The sequence below is a fragment of the Crocuta crocuta genome, unplaced genomic scaffold, assembly GCF_008692635.1.
Source record: "Crocuta crocuta isolate KB4526 unplaced genomic scaffold, BGI_CrCroc_1.0 scaffold143, whole genome shotgun sequence".
In the NCBI taxonomy this organism is placed as follows: domain Eukaryota; kingdom Metazoa; phylum Chordata; class Mammalia; order Carnivora; family Hyaenidae; genus Crocuta; species Crocuta crocuta.
The window spans coordinates 1083616-1108845 of record NW_027529175.1 but is presented as its reverse complement, the minus strand read 5'-3'; the positions used below and the strand labels follow the sequence as shown (position 1 = coordinate 1108845).

The 25230-nt window shown below is 44.4% G+C and overlaps 1 protein-coding gene across 1 annotated transcript; it reads right to left on the bottom strand.

The window, feature by feature from the left end:
- Window positions 1-7576: 7576 nt before the first annotated feature.
- Window positions 7577-24833, bottom strand: ADSL (adenylosuccinate lyase). The gene is made up of 13 exons (XM_077757927.1): window positions 24628-24833; window positions 21338-21541; window positions 19626-19670; window positions 18808-18887; window positions 15195-15366; window positions 14892-14938; window positions 14016-14106; window positions 13312-13381; window positions 13020-13167; window positions 11212-11302; window positions 10509-10598; window positions 9611-9787; window positions 7577-7854 (listed from the first exon to the last, which is right to left on the bottom strand). Exons 1-13 carry the CDS (start codon window positions 24796-24798, stop codon window positions 7768-7770), a joined length of 1473 nt encoding a protein of 490 aa, XP_077614053.1. The 5' UTR covers window positions 24799-24833; the 3' UTR covers window positions 7577-7767.
- Window positions 24834-25230: the final 397 nt, after the last annotated feature.

Sequence of the window (25230 nt, the reverse complement as noted above, 5' to 3'; positions counted from 1 at the left end):
GTCTACACACTCAAGGCTGTCTCAGTCCTGACTTCACTGTATTATGCTCACTTTGCAAAGCAATTTCATGTTACTTACAACATCCCTGTGAAAGCTGGATGAATTTCATCATTTGAATTTTACACAGTACCTGGTCAAACTAATAAGTAGCACAGCAGAGATCTGAACCCAGTTTCTGGGGCCAAAGTCACCTTCCTTCCCAACCATACCACTCTTTCAAATTCTGCTTTCTTAAACCAACTAAACCAAACCCTCTGAAACCCATTGCCTTAGAGCAATGAATTCCAGCCTTTTTAGTTGTGGTAACATCTCATGTCACAACTTGCAGAGGCTATATTTCTTAAGTTTATCTTTATGGGAGAACACAATTTCTTGAGACAGTTATCAGGTCAACTGAGGTGTTAAAACTCAGTGGCTAAGTAATGCTAGCTTCGGCGCCAGCCCCTTAGGTTTTTACAATAGACCATTAGCATTTCATTTTTGCCAACTTTCCCTACCAATTTAATAGGGAACTAACTGGGACTTGTCAACACTTGCCAAACGAAGCTTCTAGCCCTCCTCTGGCATTCCAATGGAACACTTATCAGAGATCAATACAGAGTTTGGCTCAGGGGAAACTGGCTGGCTCAGTCGGTGGAATACACAACTCTTAATCTTGGGGTCATGAGTTTGAGCCCCATGTTGGGTGTAGAGATTATTTTTAAAAAATACTGGGTAGGTCCAACAGCCACAGAAGATAGAAAAACAGAACTTCCCTTCTAAGAAATGGTGAACTACCTAACAATTCTATGAAACTTTCTTATTTGTAAGTGCTATGTAAGAATTCTTTTTTTTTTAATGTTTATTTTTGAGAGAGAGAGACAGAGTGCATGGGGGAGGGGCAGGGAGAGAGGGAGATCTAGAATCTGAAGCAGGCTCCAGGCTGTCAACACAGAGCCCAATGTGGAGCTCGAACCCACAAACCAGGAGATCATGACCGGAGCCCAAATCAGACGCTCAACCAAACGAACCACCCAGGTGCTCCAATAAGAATTCTATATACACATTTCACCTCCATTGTTCAGAAAACAAAAGAAAGAAAAATGCCACATTCTTTTTTTAAAAACNGGAGGGACAGAGAGAGAGGGAGAGAGAGAATCCCAAGCAGGCTCTGCACTGGAGCCTGACTCGGGGCTTGATCTCATGAAACACGCAAGATCATGACCTGAACCAAAATTAAGAGTCAGGTGCTTAACCAACTGAGCCACCCAGGCACCCGAACAAAATGCCACATTCTTAAAAGTTTCCTAGAATGCCACTCAAGGCAAAGCCCTTCTCAATTTGTGCCACAGGAAGGGTGGATGGAGCCAGGTGTATTGAAGAAATTCATCCAAGCACCAAGACGGGGGGTGGGGGAGGGGTCAGGGAAAATCAGCAACTGCATCATGCTGAAGGGTAGACTACAAGATGATGAAACCAAGGAAAGCAGTGTGGATTTGTTGAAGTTACACCCCAAGAGCACCTTTTCTCAGTGGTGCTTGATGAACTTTACATGTGTTCAAATGTTAAACTGTATATGTCCCATTATTGAGGAGTCAGAACTCTGTGTAGTTCTGCTTCTTATACTGGAACCAAAAACTCCAGGAAGGCAGACTGGCTTGTTCACTACTGTATTCCCAGGACACGGTAGGGCACTGAAAAAAAATGTGTTAATGAAATCCAGATCAGAAACAAAATATTCTGTAAATGATTATTTCCTCCAGGTGGTTACCAAAGAAACGCTTTCTAAATGTGAGGTATGATTTAACCCTTTTCTTTCTTGGAAGAAATGAGGGGCACCTGAGTGGCTCAGTGGGTTAAGCATCTAACTCTTGATCTTGGCTCAGGTCTTGATCTCAGGGTTGTGAGTGCAAAGCTCCTCATTGGGCTCCCTAATGGGAATGGAACCTACTTAAAAAATAAAATGAGCAGGGTGCCTGGGTGGCTTAGTCGGTTAAGCGTCCGACTTTCGCTTAGGTCATGATCTCGCGGTTCGTGGGTTCGGCCCCGCGTCGGGCTCTGTGCTGACTGCCAGCTCAGAGCCCAGAGCCTGTTTCAGTCTGTGACTCCCTCTCTCTCTGACCCTCCCCTGCTCACGCTGTCTCTCTCTCTCTCTCTCCTAGAAATAAATAAAACATTTAAAAAATAAAATAAAATGAGCAACTTAGTTATTTAAGGAACTATGGAATGAATCCCTTTTTCTTTATGTTTGCATTTCGGCTTTGTATATATTTTATTTTTTAAGATTTTATTTTTAAGTAATCTCTGCCCCCAATGTGGGGCTCAAACTCACAACTCTGAGATTAAGAGTCACATGCTCCATTGACTGAGCCAGCCAGGCACCCCTACTTTATGTATTTTAAATATACTTGGCCTGGGCTCTTAGAACCAGCACTATCTAATTACAACTTTTTGAAGTTTAAAGCTAACCCACTGGTTAACAATTAGCATTTAAAGCCAGGGTTTTAAACTTCTCAGGACCCTAGAGCCACCCAATGAAAGGCTAGATCGTTCGTGGATGGAAATGAACGCTAGGCATTCCTGGTGTCGGTCTCCTTCCTGATCTCACATGTGGCCACTTGACACTGCTATTCTACTGGACTTTATTTTCTAAGCAATCCCTTGTGGGGATTAAGGACAACGGGCTCTGCAGTTGTTTTCAAGGATCCCTTCAAACTCCTTCCACTCCAGCTTGGCCTGGGATGTTACCGAACCACAATTTCTGGCCCACTATCCGAGAGGAGGGCCCAGTATGTGTAACAACATGCAATACCAAGTAAGGCATCAGAATCCGAAAGGGCAGGTCATATATGGTTTTTGTAAGGCCAAAGGGCCTTGTTTATGAGCAAAGGAGAGAGGGCCTCTTGTTTTCATCCACCCAAAAATCCACTTCTCATTTGACCTTTTGTCCAAGTTGTCTCCTATAGATCATCATGTCGTCTGAAGTGCTCATCTTGAAATCTGGGCCAGAAATCCAGATCAGTTTCTTCCCGAGTTTGGACTTTCCGTGAAGGTAAAAATTACTACCTATACCCACCACTTACTCCATTTTCCCCAGAAATTTGGCCTCTAAGAATTTCTCTGTATGCAGAGAATTTTCTCTGCACTTGAGGTAAAGCATAAAGTCATACCAGATCCAGAATGGAAAACCCAAAATTCTGCCTTGACTCCTACTTATGTTCCAGATTAAATTAAAGCTAAATTTTGTGTCAGTTAGACCACATCTCTGATAAAGAACATACCTTATAAGTAATATATATGAATTCCGATACTTAAAAAGTGTTACAGGGGCACCTGGGTGGCTCAGTCAGTTGAGTGTCTGACTTTGGCTCAGGTCATGATCTCACAGCTAATAGGTTCGAGCCTCACCTCGGGCTCTGTGCTGGCTCAGAGCCTGGAGCCTGCTTCAGATTCTGTGTCTACCTCTCCCTCTCTCTGTCCCTCCCCTGCCCTCACTCTCTCTCTCCCTCTTAAGAATAAATAAACATTAAAAAATATAGTAAATAAAAAGTGTTATAATGACCTAATTTATCCTAGATGGGATCCTGGGGCAAAAAGAAAGGAATTAGCTAAAAACTAAGGACTTTATTTGATAGAGGTCCTGGATAGCTCCATTCGTTGAGTGTCCAACTCTTGATTTCAGTTCAGGTCATGATTTCATGGTTTGTCGGTTCGAGCCCTGGACTGGGCTCAGTGCTGACAGTGCAGAGTCTACTTGGGATTCTCTCTCTTCCTTTCTCTGTCCCTCACCTGTGCTCTCTTAAAATAAACAATAAAAAAAAACCAAAAACAAATGAAAAAACTAAGGACCTTATTTGATGACATACCAATATTGGCTAATTGTGACGACTGTACCATACTAATGTAAGATGTGAATAAAGGACATCAAGTATGGGGTATATGGAACTCTATACTATCTTTGCAATCTAAAACTATTCTAAAATTTAGTTGAAATAAAAATTGCATTAAAAATTTGAAAAATACGCAAGAGCTGAAGGAAAATAAAAACTGCCTTAAATTCATTATCCAAGAAACCACACATTATTTCATTACATAGCTTTTCAGGCTGTTTTTTTTGTTTGTTTGTTTGTTTTTTACTTTCTCTGTCTTTCAAGTAAGCTCTATGCCCAATGTGGGGCTTGAACTCATGACTCTGGGATCAAGAGTCACATGTTCCACCAACTGAGTCAGCCAGGTGTCCCAACTTTTATCTCTCTCTCTCTCTCTCTCTCTCTCTCTCTCTCTCTCTCTATCTGCTTATTTAGAGAGAAAGAGAGGGAAAGAGGGTGTCTGAGCAAGTAGGGGAAGGAAAGAAAGAGAGGGAGAGAATCCCAAACAGGCTCCATGGGGCTTCATCTCATGACTGTGAGATCATGACCTGAGCTGAAATCATGAGTTGGACACCCAACCTACTGAGCCACCCAGGCAGTCCCTTACTTATTTTTATGCTGACTCATTCCTCATTCTTTGGTTGGTTCAAGTTCAGGATATACTCTTTTCCATGGCAGGCACACCAAACCAACAGCATGCTCCTTAAATTTTAGCCTGCTCGCTGACTGGTTGGCAAACTCTCCCAGGCTCAGAAAGGAAAAGGGCACTTCCTGAGTATCTTTGTTATGTCAGATCCTTTGCTATACAATTTCAGTCAGCTCGTCCTCACATCTATCCAGGATTTACATCACCATTCTGCTGGCACCTAACCTCTGTGATTCTACTGAAGGACAGGAGGCTCTCCTGGTTATCAAATGTAATCTACCATCAGCCAGGGGAAGAGAGCAGTACCTAGGTGTCTGACTGCAGCTGAACGGAAGCTGGTTATCCCACAGTCTGTACCATTCCTGATTTTGGGATTTGGATCCTGGAGTTTAGATCACTGGTTAACTGAATTCAACCTGATCTTCAAGAAGGCATGGGTGTTCTCTTCTTAGCCAACCTGCAACTCACCCAAATGCCCTTAATTAAAATGTTAATTGGGGGTACCTGGCTGGCTTGGTCGGTGGAGCATTTGACACTTGATCTTGGGGTGGTAAATTCAAGCCTTATGTTGGGTGCAGATTACTTTTAAAAAAATAAATTAAAAAATAAAATCTTTAAAAAAAGTTAAATAGGAGGGGCGCCTGGCTGGCTCAGCTGGTGGAGAACACAACTCTTGATCTCAGAGTCGAGTTTGAGCCCCATGTTGAGTGTAGAGATTACTTAAAAAAATAAAATTTTTTTCTTAAAAATGTTAAAGGGAAAATGAGAACAGATAACAAAATTACACTTGATAGTATAACTTAAGTATATACATGTAAAAACAATAGAGAATAGAAAAGGAAAGAAGAAAGACACAATAGGGGCACCTGGGTGGCTCAGTAGGTTGAGCTTTTGACTTCATTTTGGTTCATGTCATCATCCCAGGGTCATGGCCTCAAGCCCCATGTCCGGCTCTGTACTGAGCTTGGAGCCTTAAGATTTTGTCTCTCCCTCTGCTCTATTCCCCCATTTGCACACTCTCTAAAAGAAAAGAAAAGAAATCCCACCTAAATAGCCCAGTCAGAAAAACCAGACAAACCACCAATTATTAGAGATCAGAAATCTATCATCGTAAGACTGTCATCTTATTTCCTTATTTTCTAGGAGGAAATGCATTTATTTTTAAATGTCTGTTTATTTTTGAGGTGGAAGGGAGGGGCAGAGGAGAGAATCTCATGCAGCCTCCATGCTGTCAGCTCAGAGCCCAATGCAGGGCTCCGTCTCACAAACCTCAAGATCATGACCTGAGACAAAATTAAGGGTCACTCAACTGACTGAGCCACCCAGACACCTTAGGAGGGAATTTAACAAAAACCCACAGTATCCAAGGACGCCTGAGTAGCTCAGTTGGTTAAGTGTCCAACGTCAGCTCAGGTTATTTTGTGGTTCATGAGTTTGAGCCCTCCATCGAGCTGACAGCTCAGAGGCTGGAGCCTGCTTTAAATTCTGTGTCTCCGTCTCTCTCTGCCCCTTCCCTGGTCACAGTCGGTCTCTCTCTCTCTCCCTCAAAATAAATAAACATTAAAAATTTTTTTTGAATAAAAAAAGATCCCTGGTATCCAGTACTCCTAGGGTATCTAGTGTATAATAAATAAGTTCTCAGACTACAGACACATTGATAGGAGCTGCTTTCTCTTTGGTGGTCCATACAAGAAAAGGAAGTAGAATGCCTGATCAGAGCCCAATGAGTTAACTCCTTTCGCTAGACCTAGGAGTTTCAAACATCCCAAGATTCACACAGGAATAAACTGTTTCTACAAGAGTTGAGATGTCCTGTGGCTCCATGCTCTCCAAGACTGCTTGCTACTTTGAACTGAATTTAGAACTCAGTTTCAAGGACTGTCTCCTATTCTCCAACAGACTGAGCTCTTTATTGCCAACTACCTTTGAATGTCTATGGTTGGAGAGGACTCAGCCTCTCTTCTCTTGCAACACTCAGGTTTCTGACAACTAGGTAGTCTGGCTTCTGATTGAGCTGAAGGGGCAAGGTGAGAATCACTAACTCACAGAAGCTTCAATCCTGAGCCCAAACCAGCCTGACTCTCAACAATGGCTATGGGTCTCAATTGTGTCTCTTGGGGCAATGAACACCTGTCACTCTTCCTCCTCACAGGGGTATTTGAAGCACTGACAAATTTTCTCCTACAGGATTGAGGGGCCAGACACTCCTTCACCACTCCTCATAGGACAAGGTCTTCTTTGGAGGTTGGCTCTCAAGTTTATCTCTGTTTCTCAGACCGGGTGTCCAAAACTGAACTTAACACCACGAGGTGGAACAGTAAGACTACAGTGGCAGTGGCTTTTTGGACATTATACTACTACTAAGACATCCTAAAACTGGCAACCATTTCTGGTTCATAATGAGTTTAAGCTGAACTTACTTACATGTTATCTTAGTTTTTCCTTCTTAGTTTTGGCCACATCATTTCAGTCTACTAAGGTTGGATAAAATCTTAGTTATCTCACCAAATGCACGTATTGATGAACTGTCCTATTTTTGTGTCGTCTGAAAATCTGATAAATACACTTTCTTCGTTTTCATCTATGCTCTATGTGTAGAATGAGACAGAGCTAAGGACAGAGGCCTGTGGACTAACACCAGTGCTCTCTTTCCAGGTACGGGACAGTCCTGACGCTCTTCCTTGGCTAAGGCTGGTTCAACCACCTATCAATCTGTGTAACCAGGATTAAAGATCGTCAAATGTCCTGATGAAATCAAGAGACCCAATCAGCATTTCCCTGATACATAAGCCTTATCATGAGCTAAGGTACAACTTGAGCTGAGTAAGCCTGAGAATGTCCTGTAGCTCCGAATTTCATTATTTATTCTGGCCAAATTTAACTGGATACCAAAGGTATCCAACCATACTGAATCAGAGTCCAGGTGGTTTTGCTAGATGCAGATGAAATTTACCTCCAGAAGAGTGAACGAGGAGTTTGCAGACTCCCTCACAATCATGTGAGCGTGTAAAACAACTAGACCAGCAAACATGCCTGAAAAAACAAACTATGAACTACAGTTGTGTTGCTGTAGAAAACAGAGTCCAATTCAACATAATTTATTTCTGCACTGCAATGCTGAGAAATGTGACAGCGCCATGCCAACAAGAAACTGCTGTATCAACTTCAGGTAACAGGTCCTGACATAAAATAAGGCACTAGACTGATGGTTTCCATGACTTGGCAATAAAAGGTAACAAGGCCAATGGCTTCTTGTTTAATTCTCTTCCAATGCTACAGACACAGCTCTGCTTTCACCTTCATTACACTTTCATATGGTTTTAGCAGGGGATACACCTCCTCTTCCAAGAATCTCTGCACCTGCCGAAAAGGAAAGCAAATGTAAGACAAAAGAAAATGTAAAGACGGAAGTTTTGCTAATGCTTTTTTCAATGTCAGTTTATATCGCGGAGACCTAATTTGATAAAGCTTTTACTCCATCACTGAGTATTTCTCTTCACCTCCAGTCAGAAATCTGTCCCTAGACAGAGGCAGCTCAAGCCACCATGCCCACAGCCCCACAAATCAGCCCAGCCTGTGCTCAGTTGGCCTCACCATCATTCACCCAGTTACCCCAGCTGAAATCATCACCGCATCTTCCCTTGTCCTCATTCAACATGCCAAGGCTCTAACGTCCTGAAGAGCCTCCAATCTCTCCTCATCTGCAGCGACCACTGCCTTGGCTCAATGCCCTCACCAGCTACTGCCTGGCCTCCTGCAGCAGCTTCCTTACTGGTCTCTGACCTCCAGTTTAAGTCTTTCAAATCCAAAACACCAGTGTGATCTGAGTAGAAATGACAAACTCTTGTCTGTCACAAACTTTAAATCCTGTAACTACTTCTGGGTACTTGCTGCTCCAGCAACAATCAAATGATTGTAGTTTCTCTCCCACGTTGGACGTCTATGTATTTGCCAACTCCCACTCTTCCCTAAGATTCAGCTCAGATGTCAATTCTTCCAAGAATCATTCCCAACCTCTCCTATTCTCCTTTGTGATCCCAAAAAAGGATGTCTCCCTCAACTCCTACAGGTACTGCTTGGTATTATCATGACCTCTAAGTTTTGAGCTCCCTAAAGATGAAGATTCTCCATTCTTTAAAGCCCCAAAATGAAGCACAGCACCTGAACACATACTGAGCAACTAGCCTGCCCCTGTAAATGCTTTTGAATGAGTTCCTGCAGGCTCCAAAAGGCCAAGAGGAAAAATGACATTTACTGAATACCTACTATGCACAAAGCACTGTGCTAGGCCTTTTAATTCACATAACCATGACTCCGTGAGATGTGTATTTTGTTTTTAAGTTTATTTTGAGAGAGAAAGAGAGAGAATACGTGTGTGTGCAAGTGGGAAAGGGGCAGAGGGAGAAGGAGAGAGAGAATCCCAGGCAGGCTCCATGCTGTTAGCCCAATGCAGGGGCCGACCCCATTAACCGTGAGATCATGACCTGAGGTGGACACTCAACTGACTGAGCCACCCAGGCACCCCAAGATGCGTATTATCCTGTCTGCCTGTGAAAGTCAGAAGTCAGGAATGAACCTGACTGATCTGAGGGTAAGACCCAATCTTTGACCATTATACCACATGCTCCAAACTAAAAGAGAATTCAGAGAAATCCACAGGGGGAAATACTTAAGGCAGTTCAAAACAAACCTTCACATTTTAACCTGTTCTGGATTTTTTTTTTAGCCTGCTCTGAATTCTTTCTGACTAGCCTCATTTTTTTTTTTTTAATGTTTTATTTATTTTTAGGAGAGAGAGAGAGAGAGACAGCGTGAGCAGGGGAGGGTCAGAGAGAGAGGGAGTCACAGACCGAAACAGGCTCCAGGCTCTGAGCTGGCAGTCAGCACAGAGCCCGACGCGGGGCTCGAACCCACGAACCGTGAGATCATGACCTAAGCGAAAGTCGGACGCTTAACCGACTAAGCCACCCAGGCGCCCCTTGACTAGCCTCATTTTTATCAGACCTTTTATGAAATAGAAACATTAAAGACAGTATTCCAGGTTCTGTAGCCCAGCAATGTAAAAAGAGGGCATTTGGGGAAACTTCTAGCGCCACAAAAGTGTTCTGGTGCTTACCTGTTGAGATGCACGACCTGTAAAAGAAGAAGGATCCAGTAGGTGGTCCAACTGGGAATGAATGGGACTGAAGTAGGCATCAGCCTGGATTCGCTCTATGAGGTCATTGTCACCTCCTTCCTGTTTGACCACAGCAGCTGCCTGCTGGGAAAGCACTCTGATTTTCTCGTGGCAATCCTAGAAGACAGTGGGGTATTGTTGATTCACTTACTAAGAGGCATCTGAACATCTTAAGTGTCATCCAATACCACATCCAGGCTCTCTCTATGGCTGGTGCACAAAGGCCCCCAACCCCCCGGCTGAGGCAGTTCCCCTCACAGCCTAACTCCATCAAGATCTTAATCTTCTGAACATAACCTAGAATGAACCTGAAGATTTAAATGCCCATCATGCACTGGCTTCATTTTTAAAAAAATTTTTTTATTTTATTTGAGAGAAAGCAAGTGGGGAAGGCAGAGAGAGAGGGGACAAAGGATCTGAAGCAGGCAGGCTTTGTGTTGACAGCAGCAAGCCCAATGTGGGACTTGAACTCACAAACTGTGAGATCATGACCTGAGCCAAAGTCAGATGCTTAACTGACTGAGCCGCCCAGGCACCTCTTGTGCTGGCTCCTCTAACGGCTCATGTGTTCTCGTTTCGTGCTAACTTCCCATCATTTCCTATTACAAATTCAGACCTTATTCCTTTGCTAAGAGTGTGCCTTTCCTATAAGTAATTAAGTGATTCACGTCTAACAAACCAAGTTCACCACATCTGCCCCCCAGAGAAGAGTCTGGTCACTATTCTGTACGAATACCATGACTGAGGGGGATGACAGAAATGCTTTCATTTTTCTTAAGGGAGGAAAGTACTAAAGGTGCGCTTTCAATTTATTCAAGAGTATAAGGGGATAACAAACCTGGCGGTTACCCCCGGCTTTCACCATGGCCATGATGATGTTCTCTGTGGCCATGAAAGGCAGCTCTTGCCGAATGCGTCGTTCAATTACCTGGAAGAATGAACAAAGGGCTGAGATGCCTCGCAGTTACAAAGTCATACACACTGTAAGAGATCAACTGTGACCAGCAAAATCATACAAGGACACAAACTACCATAGACAGAGAGTAGAATGGGTCATTTTAATCTACATAGTTTTCTTTCTAATCCAAAGCATTATTTTGATTTAAAAAACTGATTTAAATAAACTTTTAAAAGTTGCTTCATTGGAAAGATTTCTAAAACCTTAACTTTGTTAAATTTCAGTGCCCAACCTCAAGTGCCAAGTATGGAATGGAAATGAACCCATCTGCCTCAGGTACTTAAAAACAGGCAAAGGAAACAGTCTACTCTGCCAGTCACACCAGAGCTGATGATTCATGCTCATAAACAGTTTAAGCCAAAGGAAAGTATTTCCTTTTCTCTCTTTTATAAACGTTGTCTATAGATTCCAGTTAGTTCTCCAGAACTTACGTCACAACCTGAAGAATGAGCTCTGGTTAGGAACAACTCCTACCGGACTAGAATGCAGATCCCCAAACATACTCACTCCAGAGCAGATTATTCACTCTCCCACATTCCAACCCCACCCCCCAAGATTTTGCTTTTTAATTGAGGCTTCTTACTTTGGGGTATACCACCAATCCTTCAGAAATGTTCTGCAGTGTACTCAATATAGTATCTGCAGTGAGAAATGCCTCAGCCAAACAGATACGTCTGGAAAACAAACAGCCGATTCAGTTATCTCTTTAAGCAAATATCAACTTCAGTGAAATACAGGGTGTGTCCCCAAAAGCGGTACCGACTTCTCACGCCACGTGTACTACTTTCGACAACTTCCTTTAATCTCATGACTTTGGGTACCCCCAATATCCTGATGACTCTCAAATCTATCACCCGGTGTCCAGACCACCTCTTAAAAAGCCAGATCACATACCGAACTGGAGAAGCCCCCCCCTGGTTGGTCTGTAGGTACCTCAAACCCAAAACTGGATTCAGCCACTTCTCCACTGCCTTCTGCTCACCACCTCCAACCTACCCTTCCACTCCCTGTGGCTCCTGTCTCAGTAAATGGCACTAGCACCCCATCACTGATCTTAACACTCACTCCTATCAGCCACCAATGTCATTCAATGGGCCACTGATTTTATACCCATATACTTCCTCTCTAATCACATGGCCACCTTGCCAGTACGGACTTGGGAGTTTTAAAAATAGCCTCCTAACTTGTCCTGACCAGATCCATGTGGCCTTAAAACGGATTCTCCAAACTGCTGCAGGGCGTTTTAGGAGGTGCATCTGATTAAGTCACACCCTGCTGAAAAATAGTCAATGGCTGACTTCTGAATGAGTTCACATGTCTTATTTCCATAAATGCCTTATTTCCTGGATCACACACAGATCCCAGAGAACTAACTGTCACTATATATCCTTTTCCACTCAAATCCCAGTACAATGCATGCAAACCAGAGTAACGTGAATCTGCTTTAAATAAGTATATACGCAGGGCGCCTGGTGGAGCATGTGACTCTTGGATTTCAGGGCTGTAAGTCTGAGCTCCATGTTGGGTGTAGAGATTATTTAAAAATAAAATTTTTAGGGGCACTTGGGTGGCTCAGTTGACTAAGCATCCGGCTTTGGCTCAGGGCATGATCTTATGGTTTGTGGGTTTGGGCCCCATATCGGGCTCTTTGCTGTCACCGCAGAGGCCACTTTGGATCCTCCGTCTCCCTCTCTCTCTGCCCCTCCCCTGCTCATGTTCTCTCTCTCAAAAGTAAACAAAATTCAAAACAAATTTTTTTAATAAATAAAAATTTAAGTAAGTATATACATGAAACAGAAAACCATGTGGATCTTGGTATCTTATTCACAGCTACAAACTACTCCTGACCCATCTCATACCTAGCACCATGTTAACTGTGGCAAGATGTCACGGCTGACACCTCACCTACCTCCGGCACAGTAACTCAACTCCTGTTCAGGGCCTACAGGGACCTTCCTAAACTAGTTGTGATCCGTAACTGTGTTCTGCCTCATCACTTGCCACACAGACTTCACTCCCCCATGCTACCTACTAGTAACTCCCTGTTCTTTCTCCTGCCTTCAGGCTTTTATACATATTTCCACTCTTGTCTTCAAAGTCTTTTAAAACTGCCTAGATTTCTTGAGTCTTAAGGCATCACCTCCTCTGCGAAGGCTTCCCTGACTCCTGCACCCCGAATCCCCCCTCAGCTCCCACAGAGAGTATCTCGTACACACTTTGTTCCTAACTCTCATCACGCTGTTCTTTGTATGTTCCTGCCTCCCTGCTTGACTCCATGCTCCGTGGAGACAAGGAGGAAATGCACAGATGCTCAAAACATCCTTCTGCTTCCAGGCTCCTCCTCTGGTCTTCCCCACAACCCACTGTACACGGCATCCCCATTTTACTGACCGATTGGCACTGTCATCCAGCGTGCGCTCGAACCACTGCACAGATGCCGTCTGCAGTGGGTCCATGACGAGGGTCATGAGGTGACGGGCGAGACTGCAGCAGCGCTCGGAGCGCATAGGGTTCCGCTTGTACGGCATCGCACTTGAGCCTACCACGCACAAGGACAAGAAGCAAAGGCAGAGAGACTTCAGAGGACAGTGAGTGCTCGAGCATGCTGCTGGGTGAGCTGCCAACACGTGCCCGCAGGCCCCCTGACATCTCTGGTGCTCCCAGGTCTTCACACACCACTCACCAATCTGCTGTTTTTCAAAGGGTTCCTCCATCTCCTTGAGGTTTGCCAGGAGCCGTATGTCGGTACAAATCTGGGGAAAAGGGACACAGTTGGTGAGCAGGAGTCTGGGAGCAGGGGACAGGCTGATGGAGGTGAGCTCATCTCTCTAAGACGTCCTGGAGAGTATCTCCCTCAGACTTCTCCAGGCTCCTGAAGAGCAGGGAGAACAAGTAAAGGAACGTGGAGACACTTCTGTGAAACATGGCTGAAGACAGCATGGAAAGACAATGCCAGATGAACTTATTTTTTTAATGTTTTATTTATTTCTGAGAGATGGAGAGAGACACATAGACAGCGTGAGCAGGGACGGGTCAGAGAGAGAGGGAGACACAGAATCTGAAGCAGGCTCCAGTCTCTGAGCTGTCAGCACAGAGCCCGACACGGGGCTCGAACCCACGAACTGCAAGATCATGACCTGAGCCAAAGTCGGATGCTTAACTGACTGAGCCACCCAGATGCCCCAATGCCGGATGAACTTTAATGAGAACGCGGAAACCAGTCCTCTCCTTTAACACACCTTAAGAGGCCTCACCCACAAGCCCCAGTGGGTGAAAAATGAAGTTGGACATCTCTTGAGGGATGCGACTGAACAAAAGTCTGAGGCCAATTCCTTCTGTCTATGCCAAGCTCTCATCCCAGCCCCACAAACTGCTACCACCACTCACCTTGTGCACGGATGCCCCCAAGCTAGCCAGCACAGACAGCACCTCAATATCCACTTTTCGTGTATAGGTCTGCCCCGTGATGATGAAAGCCCTAGAAATAAATTGAAAAGCGCCGTACGTGAAAATATTTCAAAATGTGGCTGTGTCAAACAAATGAGCAAAAACTGACCCTAAGCAAAAGCTTGGCCTCACTGGTATGCTGAGTCACACAGAGCCCAGACGACCCCACTGATAATCTGCTCCTGGAACAAACTGCTCTTCCACCCATTTTATTAACACCCTACCCAAGATGGAAGGGTGACCCTGTGTGCCCACATCCTGCCACAGCCTCACGGAAATGTCTGCAAGAAGGAGCCATGGGGGAGCCTGGTGGCCTTCAAGGGAAATGGTCAGATTTAGATGAATCTATTGGAGCCCTCAACGTGGGTAAGACTATTCTAAAAATCTCAGAAGTAAACACTTTCCTTTTTCCTTACAGATTATCAAAAAACAGAATCTAGACTACACAAAAATAAAACCCAGGACAGAGATCAAAGGAAATGGGTAGGGGCGCCTAGGTGGCTGTCGGTTAAGCGTCTGACTGGCTCAGGTCATGATATCACAGTTCGTGGGTTCGAGCCCGATGTTGGGCTCTGTGCTAACAGCTCAGAGCCTGGAACCTATTTCAGATTCTGTGTGTGTCTCTCTCTCTCTGACCCTCCCCTGCTCATGCCGTCTCTCTCTCTCTCTCTCCGAAATAAATAAAACATTAAGAAAAATTTTTTAAAGGTAATGGGTAGAAGAATAAAGGAAGAAACAGGGTCAAATTTAAAGGTACACTGAACACAGGCCTTCCATCACTTAACAGGGAAGCCAACACCTTTCCCATTTACCTACCTTTTAAATCCTGCCTTTTCTGTCACCATCTTGTCAAGCTGCTCTACCTTGGAAGAAAAAGATAATTTTCTATTATCCTTATAGAAATCCAGGTGTGACCAGTATGAGAATATATCAAGGTCCTGCCCTGGAAGGACCTTGGAAGAAAACCAGGTCCTGCCCTGGTTTGGATCCTCGGTGCCCCTTTCAGTCCAAAGACTCGACTCATCCCAGGATCAATCTCTCCACCCATCCCGGAGGTCAGCTTTTTTTTTGGTGCCCTCACCCCTGAGCTTCCACGTCCCCCAGCTGCTCTCAGAATACCTTCTGGTCATCTCCCTCGAAGAGCTGCAGGAAGCTAGCCTGAGTGCCGGTGGTGCCCTTCACTCCCCGGAAACGCAGGTCATCTCGGACACGCTTCAAGTTCTGGAGATCCATGCAAAGATCCTGAATCCAGAGACAGCAACGTTTCCCAACTGTGGTCAGCTGAGCAGGCCTGAAAACGATCCAAAAAAGACACATAAAAGTCTCAAACCAAGGACTTACTTCATAAACGCTTCAACACTTCTTCAAATAATTACTGCTTCCCCTGGAAAGGGGAAGAATTCAGGTAAGAGAGAGATCAGTGTAGACAAAACCAGAGCAAGAAGTCTGAGCAATAATAGTTGAGATTCAAGGTCATTTACAGATATTCAATGATTATAAAACTAAGATCTCCTTATCATCAAGAGGCAATATAAGGGCGGGACAACATCTGTTTCATTTGTCCCCAGGCTTTGGCAAGTCAAATACACTCCTGTTAACAAACATTTGCCAAATAGCTAATCTGTTCTTGGCTTTGAAAATCCTATGAACAAGGGGCGCCCGGGTGGCTCAGTCAGTTGGGCAGCCGACTCTTGATCTTGGCCTATGTCGGGCTCTGCACTAAGCATGGAGCCTGCTTGGGATTCTCACTCTCTCTCTCTGTGCTTCTCCCACTCATGCTGTCTCAAAATAAATAAACTTAAGAAAAACAACAAGAAACAGAACAGACAAGGTTCCTGTCCAATGCAGCTCGCGTTGTAGTGGAAACAAGTAAACAAAGTGACTGTTGATTATTTTATCAGAAATATGAAAAAATAAAATGAGGACACTGGAGAATGCCACTCTAGACTGGGCGTAAAACAAGGCCTTTGTGAGGAGACAAAGTTTGATGAGGAGCCAGCCATGCTGTGGAGAACAACCCCACAGCACACATAACCCAAGGACTCTAACCTAATAGCTAATGGCTCTGCTCCCCATCCAAACTCTAAATCCATCTACTGCAGGTCTGTTTATGAACATAAAGCATAATAATGAATGAACTGCAGATAATGTTGGAGTTCTTGTTCTTTTTTAAAAATATTTTTGTTTCTTTTTGAGAAAGAGAGAGCACAAATGTGGGAGGGGCAGAGAGAGTGAGGGAGACACAGATCTATAGCAGGCTACAGGCTCTGAGCTATCAGCACAGAGCCTGACGTGGGGCTCAAACTCACAAACCGTGAGATCATGACCTGAGCCGAAGTGGGATGCTTACCTCACTGAGGCACCCCGGCGCCCCAATGCCGGAGTTCTAATAGATGACCTAGCTCATCCCAGATGGACTGACTTTCTCTCGTATCAGGCTAACAGTATGAACAGTGGGCAACATGAAGGCACACCACGATCCGTGATATATCTCCAAATTAATCTCATGGTAGTTTTCTGGCTAACTCTTGCTAACAGATTACTGTACAAGTAAAGAAACGAATGGATGGATTTGCATTATCTGTTCACAGTAACACTGTACATAATGGCCACAAAGTGGAGACAACCCAAATGTCTATTAAAGAGTGGACAAACAAAACTTGGCATATCCACTATTTTGCCTATAAAAAGAAATGAACATGTTACAATATGGATGAACACTGAAAACACTGTAAGTGAATAAAACCAGTCATAACAAGATAAATATTTTCTGATTCCATTTAAATGAAATGGCTCCTGGCTGGCTCAGTCGGTTATGCTTCCAACTTCAGCTGAGGTCATGATCTCATGGCATGGTTGAAGAATCTGAGTCCTGCATCAGGTTCTCTGAAGTCAGTGTCCGCCTACTTCAGATCTTTGTCTCCCTGTCTCTCTCTCTGTCCCTCCCCTGCTCGCTTGCGTGCTCTCTCTCAAAAATAAACACTGAAAATTTTTTTAAAATAAAATACCCAGAAGAGGCAAATCCACAGACAGAAAATAGATCAGTGATTGCAAGGGGCTAGGGAAGGTGGGGAATGGGAGTGACTACTAAATGGGTATGGGTTATTTGAAGGGCGATGGAAATATTCTGAAATTATATACTGGTGACTGTAAATATGCTAAAAACCTGTAAGTGTACACTTAAAAAGGGTAAGTTTTATGGTATGTGAATTATATCTCAATAAAACTGCTTTTTTTTTTTTTAAAAGTAGGTTCTACACCCAATGTGGGGCTTGAACTCACAACCCTGAGATCAAGAGTTGCACGCTCTACCGACTGAGCCACCCAGGCACCCCAAAGCTGCTTCTCTTCAACTGCAGAAACTGACCCATCCTCAAGTGACCCTATGCTGCAACACTGTGTCCTGAGTGCCTAACGCCTGCTAACCGTGGCAGCAGGCACCTCTCTCATCACGCTCTCCCCGGGGGAGCACTGGGAGGCCCGCATTCTCTGAGCACCGCCAGGACCCCCAGGAGAGGAAGAGGAGTTGTAACTCACATAATGCTAGGGGGCCAGCAGGAGGCGACATCTGTCATGGCCAACACCTGCACACTGTGCACTGACTCCTCATGAACAATTTCTGCAGGTTTCTGTGACCAGTAAGTGCAGGCCCTGACTCTGAGGAAGATTAGACTCTACAGACTTCACTGAATTTTAGGAGATAATATCTGTGTTGCCATAGCAATACTCCATCAAGGTGTAAGGCAGATGCTAACACACAACTGCTCAAATATCATCCCTTGAAACCTGCTACTAGCATTCCAAAAATGACATGATCTGCTTTGAAAAGGATTTTATTTGGTAATCATAAAAACACTTGCACATTTTACACATCAAAATGACAAATTAGGGGGAAATTTAATCATCCCATTATCTCATAAACCATAGTAATTAGTATTTACATCTTGGTGTAATTTGTTCCAATCTTTGTACAAGTCATATGCTGTCTTTACCCCAGAACACATAGAACTATGTCTTTACCTATGCACATTTCCATGACTGTAGTCTTATAAGCAGTATTTTAATGGTGCATATTATTCCAGCCTGTGAATACACTACATACTGTATCTTACTTAATTCTTCTCTTATTGTGGACAGCTAGATTGTTTCCACTGCTTTACTATCATAACCGGTATTTTAACAAAGACATTTGTACATAAGACTTTTTGCATAATTTAGATTACTTACTTCGGTAAGAGTCTCAAAAATGGAATTACTAACTCAGTGAGCATGAATATTTTATAAGGCTCTTGATCCGTATTTACCAATGTTCCCCAAATGAACTCTCACCAGTATAGCTTTTAAGGTAGGCACCAGGTTCATTCCTCATAAGCATCCTAAGTTATTTGCTTAAACTTTTTTTTTTTTTTTTTTTTTACTGTTTATCCATTTTTGAGAGAGAGAGACAGAGACAGCGCATGAGTGGAGTAGGGGCAGAGAGAGGGAGATAGACTCCGAAGCAGGCTCCAGGCTGTCAGCACAGAGCACAACATGGGGCTTGAACTCACAAACCGCGAGATCATGACCTGAGCCAATGTCAAACGCTTAACCAACTGAGCCACCCACGCACCCCTTAAACTATGTTTTGAGATTCCTCACCTCCAGCTTCCATGGAGGAGGGAAACTGAAGAAGAAATGAAACCCAAGTGCACACAAACAAGCCCAAGTCCCGAGAAGTAATCATATCACTTACTGGAAATGTGTGAAACCTAAGGTAGGGAGGCCGGCTCGTTCCTTAGCAAAGTCAGCAAGCCGAGAGATCACTCTGGCAAGCTGTAAGAAAGACCATGTGATAGAAAGAGGGTGAGTTCAGGGTGAGCTCGTTACATAATCAGGAACTAAACTTTCAGATGATTTAATATAAAATTAGATCTCCAGCCAGTGGAAGGCAGAGGCATTATCTTTTTATCTTTGTATCCCAAAATGCCTTGAAGAGTTCAGAGCAACCAACGTTTTGATGAGTGAGTTAAATACCTAAAAAGTCATCAACTTTTTCGGCACAACTTTAGACCACTAACATGCTCATGCAGGAAAAACAGGACAAAACCATCAATCTGACCCACAGCTGACCCATGTCAACAACATGATGTTGGTTAACTTTATTTAAAAGGCTATGTTTTGTTTTTTAAAGGTATTTATTTATTGAGAGAGAGAGAGAGTGTGCGAGCAAAGGAGGGGCAGAGAGAGAGCGAGCCCACACTGCCAGTGCAGAACCCAACGTGAAGCTTGATCTCATGAACCCTGAGATCATGACCTGAGTTGAAATCACAAGCCAGACCCTTAACAACTGAGCCGCCCAGGAGCCCCAAAAGGCTGTATTTTAAAAAGGATTCGCTTAGAACATTTTAGCCCAAAAAGAGACAGTTAGTTCTACATATGAGATATAGGATCATTCGCCTGACTGAAGAATAATTCATTTATATCAACATTGTACAGATTTATTCATAAGTGGTGCCCATCTCCCATCATGGGGAATCCAGGGCTGGCAGGAAACTTCTGCCAACTCCTTACCTTTGGCAAAAGCAGGTCAAGTGCATTTCTAAGAATAATCAGGTCCTGCAAAGGAAAATGCAGTGGTCTCATGTTAAACAGCTCTGCCCAAACAATATTGTTACACAACACTTTTTGGCCATCACAACTGGGTTTCTCAGCTAGCCACCTACCTCACTATTAGCAACTCTCTGTGCAATTCAGAAGATGCTAACAAAAGTTTCAGTTAGTTTCAGAGAGCAGTACTTCTGCGATCTCTAAGGAGCAAAATCTTTATATCCCTAAAGGCCAACTTACGTGGTATCTAAAATGACTGGAAAACTGTGATGGGGCAAACCATCCTGAACACTGTGAAGATGTCCAGATCGACAGGCTTTCTATCTTTCCAAAGAGGAGAGTGCCTGAGAAGCTTCCACGGGGCACATTCCATTAGCCTTCCCTCCTTTTCCCACATCTACCATTGCTAACAAAACAAACAAAGATGTGAGCCAGAACATCAAGGTTTAGGAAATTTAAAGTTGTTCTTGAGGGAAATGATTGTTATTTCAGGCAACTCCAATACGTGCTTAGGAGACAGACAATTGCTGAACGCAACTTACACACAGGGTACTTAAAAAAAAAAAGTATATTCCATATGAAAGGACTGTTCTTCTATATTCAAGTTACCAATTACACACAGATGCCTTTTATTACGTACCACTTGAGACTAAAAGCATTTGGGGCAACTTAAAAATCAGCAGCTTCTTTCTAAGCTGGAAGAGCATCTGGACTCGAACTTCCAGTCCCATTGGCACAGTGTGATTAAGCGCACAGCTTTGGAGTCATTCTCCCTGGGCTTGATTCCTATCTGGCTGTGTGACATTAGGCAAGATCTTCAACCTCTCTTTAAGTATCTTCATCTGTAGAGACAGGGATCATAAAGCCAGATCCCAAAGACTTCGTATTCTGCTTCCGTTTCTGTGACCTTACCAGAAAAGGCAAAACTACAAGGAAAGCAGATCGACGGTTGTTTGGGTTGGAAAGCTGGAGTGGGAACTGACTGCACAAGGCATGAGAACTTTCCAGAGTAAGGGATGTGCTAAAAAACTGGGGCGTAGTGAAGGCTGAACTGCATAAATTTACTAAAACTCATTAAACTGCGCATTTAAGATGGGTAAATTTATGGCATGTAAACTGCACCTCAAGAAGCTGTTTAAAAATGGGAGATAAAAGAACCTCTTTGATGGTTCTTGTGAAGAACACATGAAGGAATACATACAAAGTGCTCAGAATAGTGCCAAGCACTTAGTAAACTCTTAGGAAAATTGTTACTTTTCATGAACAATATTACTTTTTCATGTTTGAGGATAAGTTGCTTCTGCTAATTAAAAGTTTCATGTAAGAATCATCATGTAATCCTTTCTTTTCAGAAGTTACAGCAAAGAGTTATAAAGGACTTTGGAAAGCAAATCACTCTGGAAAATTACCTCGCCACTAAAACACTAAGACCTTGGCTTATGCCCAACCAACCAATGCAGAAACTGTATTTGCCAGTCTTATTTTATGGAGGTCATGAGGGGCTTACAGTTTGGACTAGAAGGATGACAAAAGCAGAAAATTCCTGAGCGTTAAGACACCCCTAAGACTAAAGATTTACGGCGTCACTTCCTAAAACTAGACAGAATCAAATAAAATTTATAAATCCATTATGAAGACCGAGTCCTAAGTGAAAACAAAACAACACAGGTTCCTACTGTATTGTCTCCAACATAGCAAGAAGTAGCTCCAAGGTGAATTATGGCGGCAGCTTTGGGGCAGCAGCGGCCAAACGTGTGCACGTGAGCCATCACGTCGTGTCGTAACTGTTTCTCTTCCTCAGCTGCCATCTTGAAGTCGATGTTGTCCAGGTCTGATTTCATCTCCTGGATTTGTTCGTCTGTGATCGGCAAACCCAACGTCTACAGAACAGGCAAAACACAATAAAATACCTCAAGTGTCACAATGGCTTGAAGTGAAACTGCGAAACACGTTGGTTCTTGTTAGCATTTATGTCCCACCTCCCAATTCTTAAATTAAAATTTGGGGGCAACTAAAAGTACATGGGTGGGGGAGGGAACGGTTTTCTTAATGAATCACGATAAATTACATTCTAAGCAAACACCAAAACATACAACAATGTATAGTTTGTAGATTACAACGATGTAATTCTGATCTTTGTTCTCCCTGCTCTTGTATTTCTTCCTGGCTCACACATTCTGGTCTCTGGGCTCAAAGAGGTCTTTCCTGATTCCAATGTGACATATTCTTCTTATATGTCACTCATCTATCCCTTTAGCCTAATTTTATTTAGAGCACTTATCACCACATGACATTTTCTACAAATGCATTAGCCTGCCCCCCTCCCCCCGAATGTATACTCCATAAGAGAAGAGCCTTGTTGTATTTATGGCTTACCCCTTAGTGCTTGGCATGTAAGTGCCCCAGGTGTGGGATCCAGGCCACAGCTTTACATTTGACCCAGATGGATTTACTTAGAGAAATGAAAGTTAAGAATGTTGTAAGTGGTTTTGCCAATAAATTATGTAAAGCAAGTTCAGTAAAACTGAAAGCCTTTGCAGAATATTGAGAAAATAAACGTTATCAAGAGCTTACGTTCATCCATCACTGGAAAAATCAGGGTGGCAAAAAACAGCTTGCAGCCCACAGGCAGCTCAGAGCCCTGGATCCAAGTGCTGAATATACAGACTGGTGAAATGTATTCAAACCTCACTTGAAATTCCCAAGCCCTGGCCCTGGGAAAGATCTTGTGCCTCAGACCTATTTTGTCCGAGATGGTAGCTACTTGCCAGATGTGGCTATTTACATCTAAAATGATTAAGAGGTAAAAATTCAGTTTCTCAGTCACACTAACCACATTTCAAAAGCTCAGTAGCCGCACAGGGCAAAACTGCCTTGGGGTGCCTGTTAGCCAGTAGACACCTCAGGCCTCCTCCTAAAGCAAAGCAGCAGGGGGCAGTGTGGCCAAACAGCTTCCTACCCCCAAGCAATGCAGACTTGTCAAAATTCATCCCTGACTCTTGCTTTTCTGCACTCCTAATCTCTTATTCTTCAAATTTTTGTCTTCACTACTACATGACTATGTACTTTATGCTAATTTTGACACCTAAAAGATAATCCAAATGCAGGAGATTATACCAAACTTGTATGCATTTCAGGCAATGTGCACACTGGGCAGAAGAAAAAACACATATTCAGGTGCTACTTTTTTTTTTAAATTTAATTTCCACCTGTTTGTGAATTTTCCAGTTTCACTACTGTGACTGTTTTTTTTTTTTTACTGTCTTATTTATTTCTGAGAGAGAGAGACACCGTGAGCAGGGGAGGGGCAGAGAGGGAGGGAGGCACAGAATCTGAAGCAGGCTCCAGGCTCTGAGCTAGCTGTCAGCACAGAGCCCGACGTGGGGCTCGAACCCACAGACCGCGAGATCATGACCTGAGCCGAAGTAGGACTCCAACCGACTGAGCCACCCAGGCGCCCCATCAGGCGCTACATTTCAATTCCAGCTTCACCTACTAGCTGTGGTGATCCTGCAAAGTCTTTGTTGTTTTGCTTTTTAAATTTTTTAAAAATGTTCATTTATTCTTGAGAGACAGAGTGTGAGCGGGGAAGGAGGAGGGAGGGTAGGAGGGAGACAGAAACCAAAGCAGGCTCCAGGCTCTGAGTTGTCAGGTCAGGTCAGCACAAAGCCCAACACGGGGCTTGAACTCACAAACCATGAGACCATGACCTGAGCCAAAGTCAGACACTTAACTGACCGAGCCAACCAGGCGCTCCATCCTGCAAAGTCTTTGAATACCACTACCCTCATCTATATAACGGAGTATCGCATGAAATGGAAAAGTACATGACAGTACACGATAAATCACCGCACACTATTAATGTCCCTTTCTACCCATTATTATTGTCTGAGCCAATAGTTTATGAAGTCTCTCTGTGCCTCCATTCCATCATCTGTAAGTACAGCATTATTTTGAGGATTAATGAGCTATTAATATGCCAAGTCTTAAGACAGTGTCTTAGCACATATGACAGAAGCGTCTATTGTTGTCACTTAATTTTCTTGAGCACAGTGATGGCGATGGGGAAAATCTAGGAAGTGTTCAGTTTGGGGAGTTCCGCTGTACTTGGCTCCCCCGCGCGTACTCAGTTTGTTTCCCTGTTTACTGATGCCCTTTGAGAGGGCACTGCCATCTGGCTTGTGGCATTTTCCTCTGAAACTTTATAGCTTTCTGGATCACCTTCAGTTTTCTTCAACTCCTCTGGGAAGGCCCCTCTGGAGCTATTTCTGAGAGTATTGGGCCGAACAGCTCTTATAAGAGACACCAGAAAACCCGTCTAATAATTCCCTACCGCGATCCTCACTCCTTGGAGGCAAAATGCAGCCGAGTGGAGCGGAAATAGTGGCCTAGGAAACATGAATTTTGTAGGGACAGTCCATTAACTACACTGTGGAAGACAAGGTGGCTAAGCTCTCACGCTCTGCTTTGAACCCAGGTTCATACCCCGGGTCCACTATTAATGGTTCGGAGCAAACAACGCGTTTGGCCATCACTGAGGCTTGATCCCTCCCGCACATGGTGGGAAACGCACATTTTGCAGTCTTTATGGGCAAAACGGGCAAAGATGTGTATGTAAAGAAATCAGCACAACAGCACGTAACGAGCGCTTGGGCTCCGTGTTCAGCAGTGTATCCCTGCAGGAATGGCCAAGGTAAATCCCTCAAACGACAGCGTGCCTTTCTCGCCGCCTCCACCGCGTCTCTAACCCTCCGTGACTCAAAACAAGGCAGGCAACAGGTGTCGGCTCCCGGGCTTCCTGCCCTGACCTTCCTGGGGCCACAGCGCCTCAGAAAAGGGACAGCCGGCCGAAAATAGCAGGGCAGCTGCTCCCGGGGGCCAAGCCCAGGCGCGGCGCAGAGCCCCGCACGTGCTGGGGCGGGCCCGCTTCTCCCGGCCCGGCCCCTCACCCCGGGTGGCCCGTTACCTGCTCGGCCTCCGCCAGCCACAGCCAGAGCAGCCGCCAGGTCCGGAATTTGTACCTGTCGCTAAACAAGAAGCACATCTCCGGGCTGGCGTAGGGGGATGCAAGCGGCGAGCGGTAGCTGTCGTGCCCGCAGGCCGCCTGCTGCCCGCCACGATCTCCACCCTCCGCCATTCCTAACACGCCTCACGACCAGTGCAGGTAGCGCCAGCGAGGGCGGGAGCGGAAGCCCTAGGACGGGACTTCCTCCAAGCGGGGCGGGACTTCCTCCAATTGATCCCGCCTCTGGGCTTCCGGTAACTCGGGGGAGACCTGAGCCTTCAGAGTTGTCGGGTTTCCGCTGCTTGCTGTTGAGGTTTGCCAAGTTTATCTTCGTGTATAAGAAACGTCATGAGCGCTTCATAAGTTACTTAGCCGTTCTGTGCCTCGGTGTCCCTATCTGAAAAAAGGTACATTAAGACCTGCCTTTAAGATTGCCATGAGATTAAAGTGTTAGATCGATGCCTGGGACACTCGGAAAACCCTGGGTGTGTTTGCTGTTATTAATTATGGTTGTCGCCCACCGCACCTTCACTGCCACTGCCTGTCTGACACCGCGCGCAGTTT

Coding starts and splice junctions, on each gene's coding strand:
- ADSL (XM_077757927.1), bottom strand. CDS start 24,798: ATGGCGGAGGGTGGAGATCGTGGCGGGCAGCAGGCGGCCTGCGGGCAC. Junction 21,542..24,627: donor GGCTGGCGGAGGCCGAGCAG/GTAACGGGCCAC, acceptor CCTGTTCTGTAG/ACGTTGGGTTTGCCGATCAC. Junction 14,107..14,891: donor GAAAAGGCAGGATTTAAAAG/GTAGGTAAATGG, acceptor ATTTATTTCTAG/GGCTTTCATCATCACGGGGC.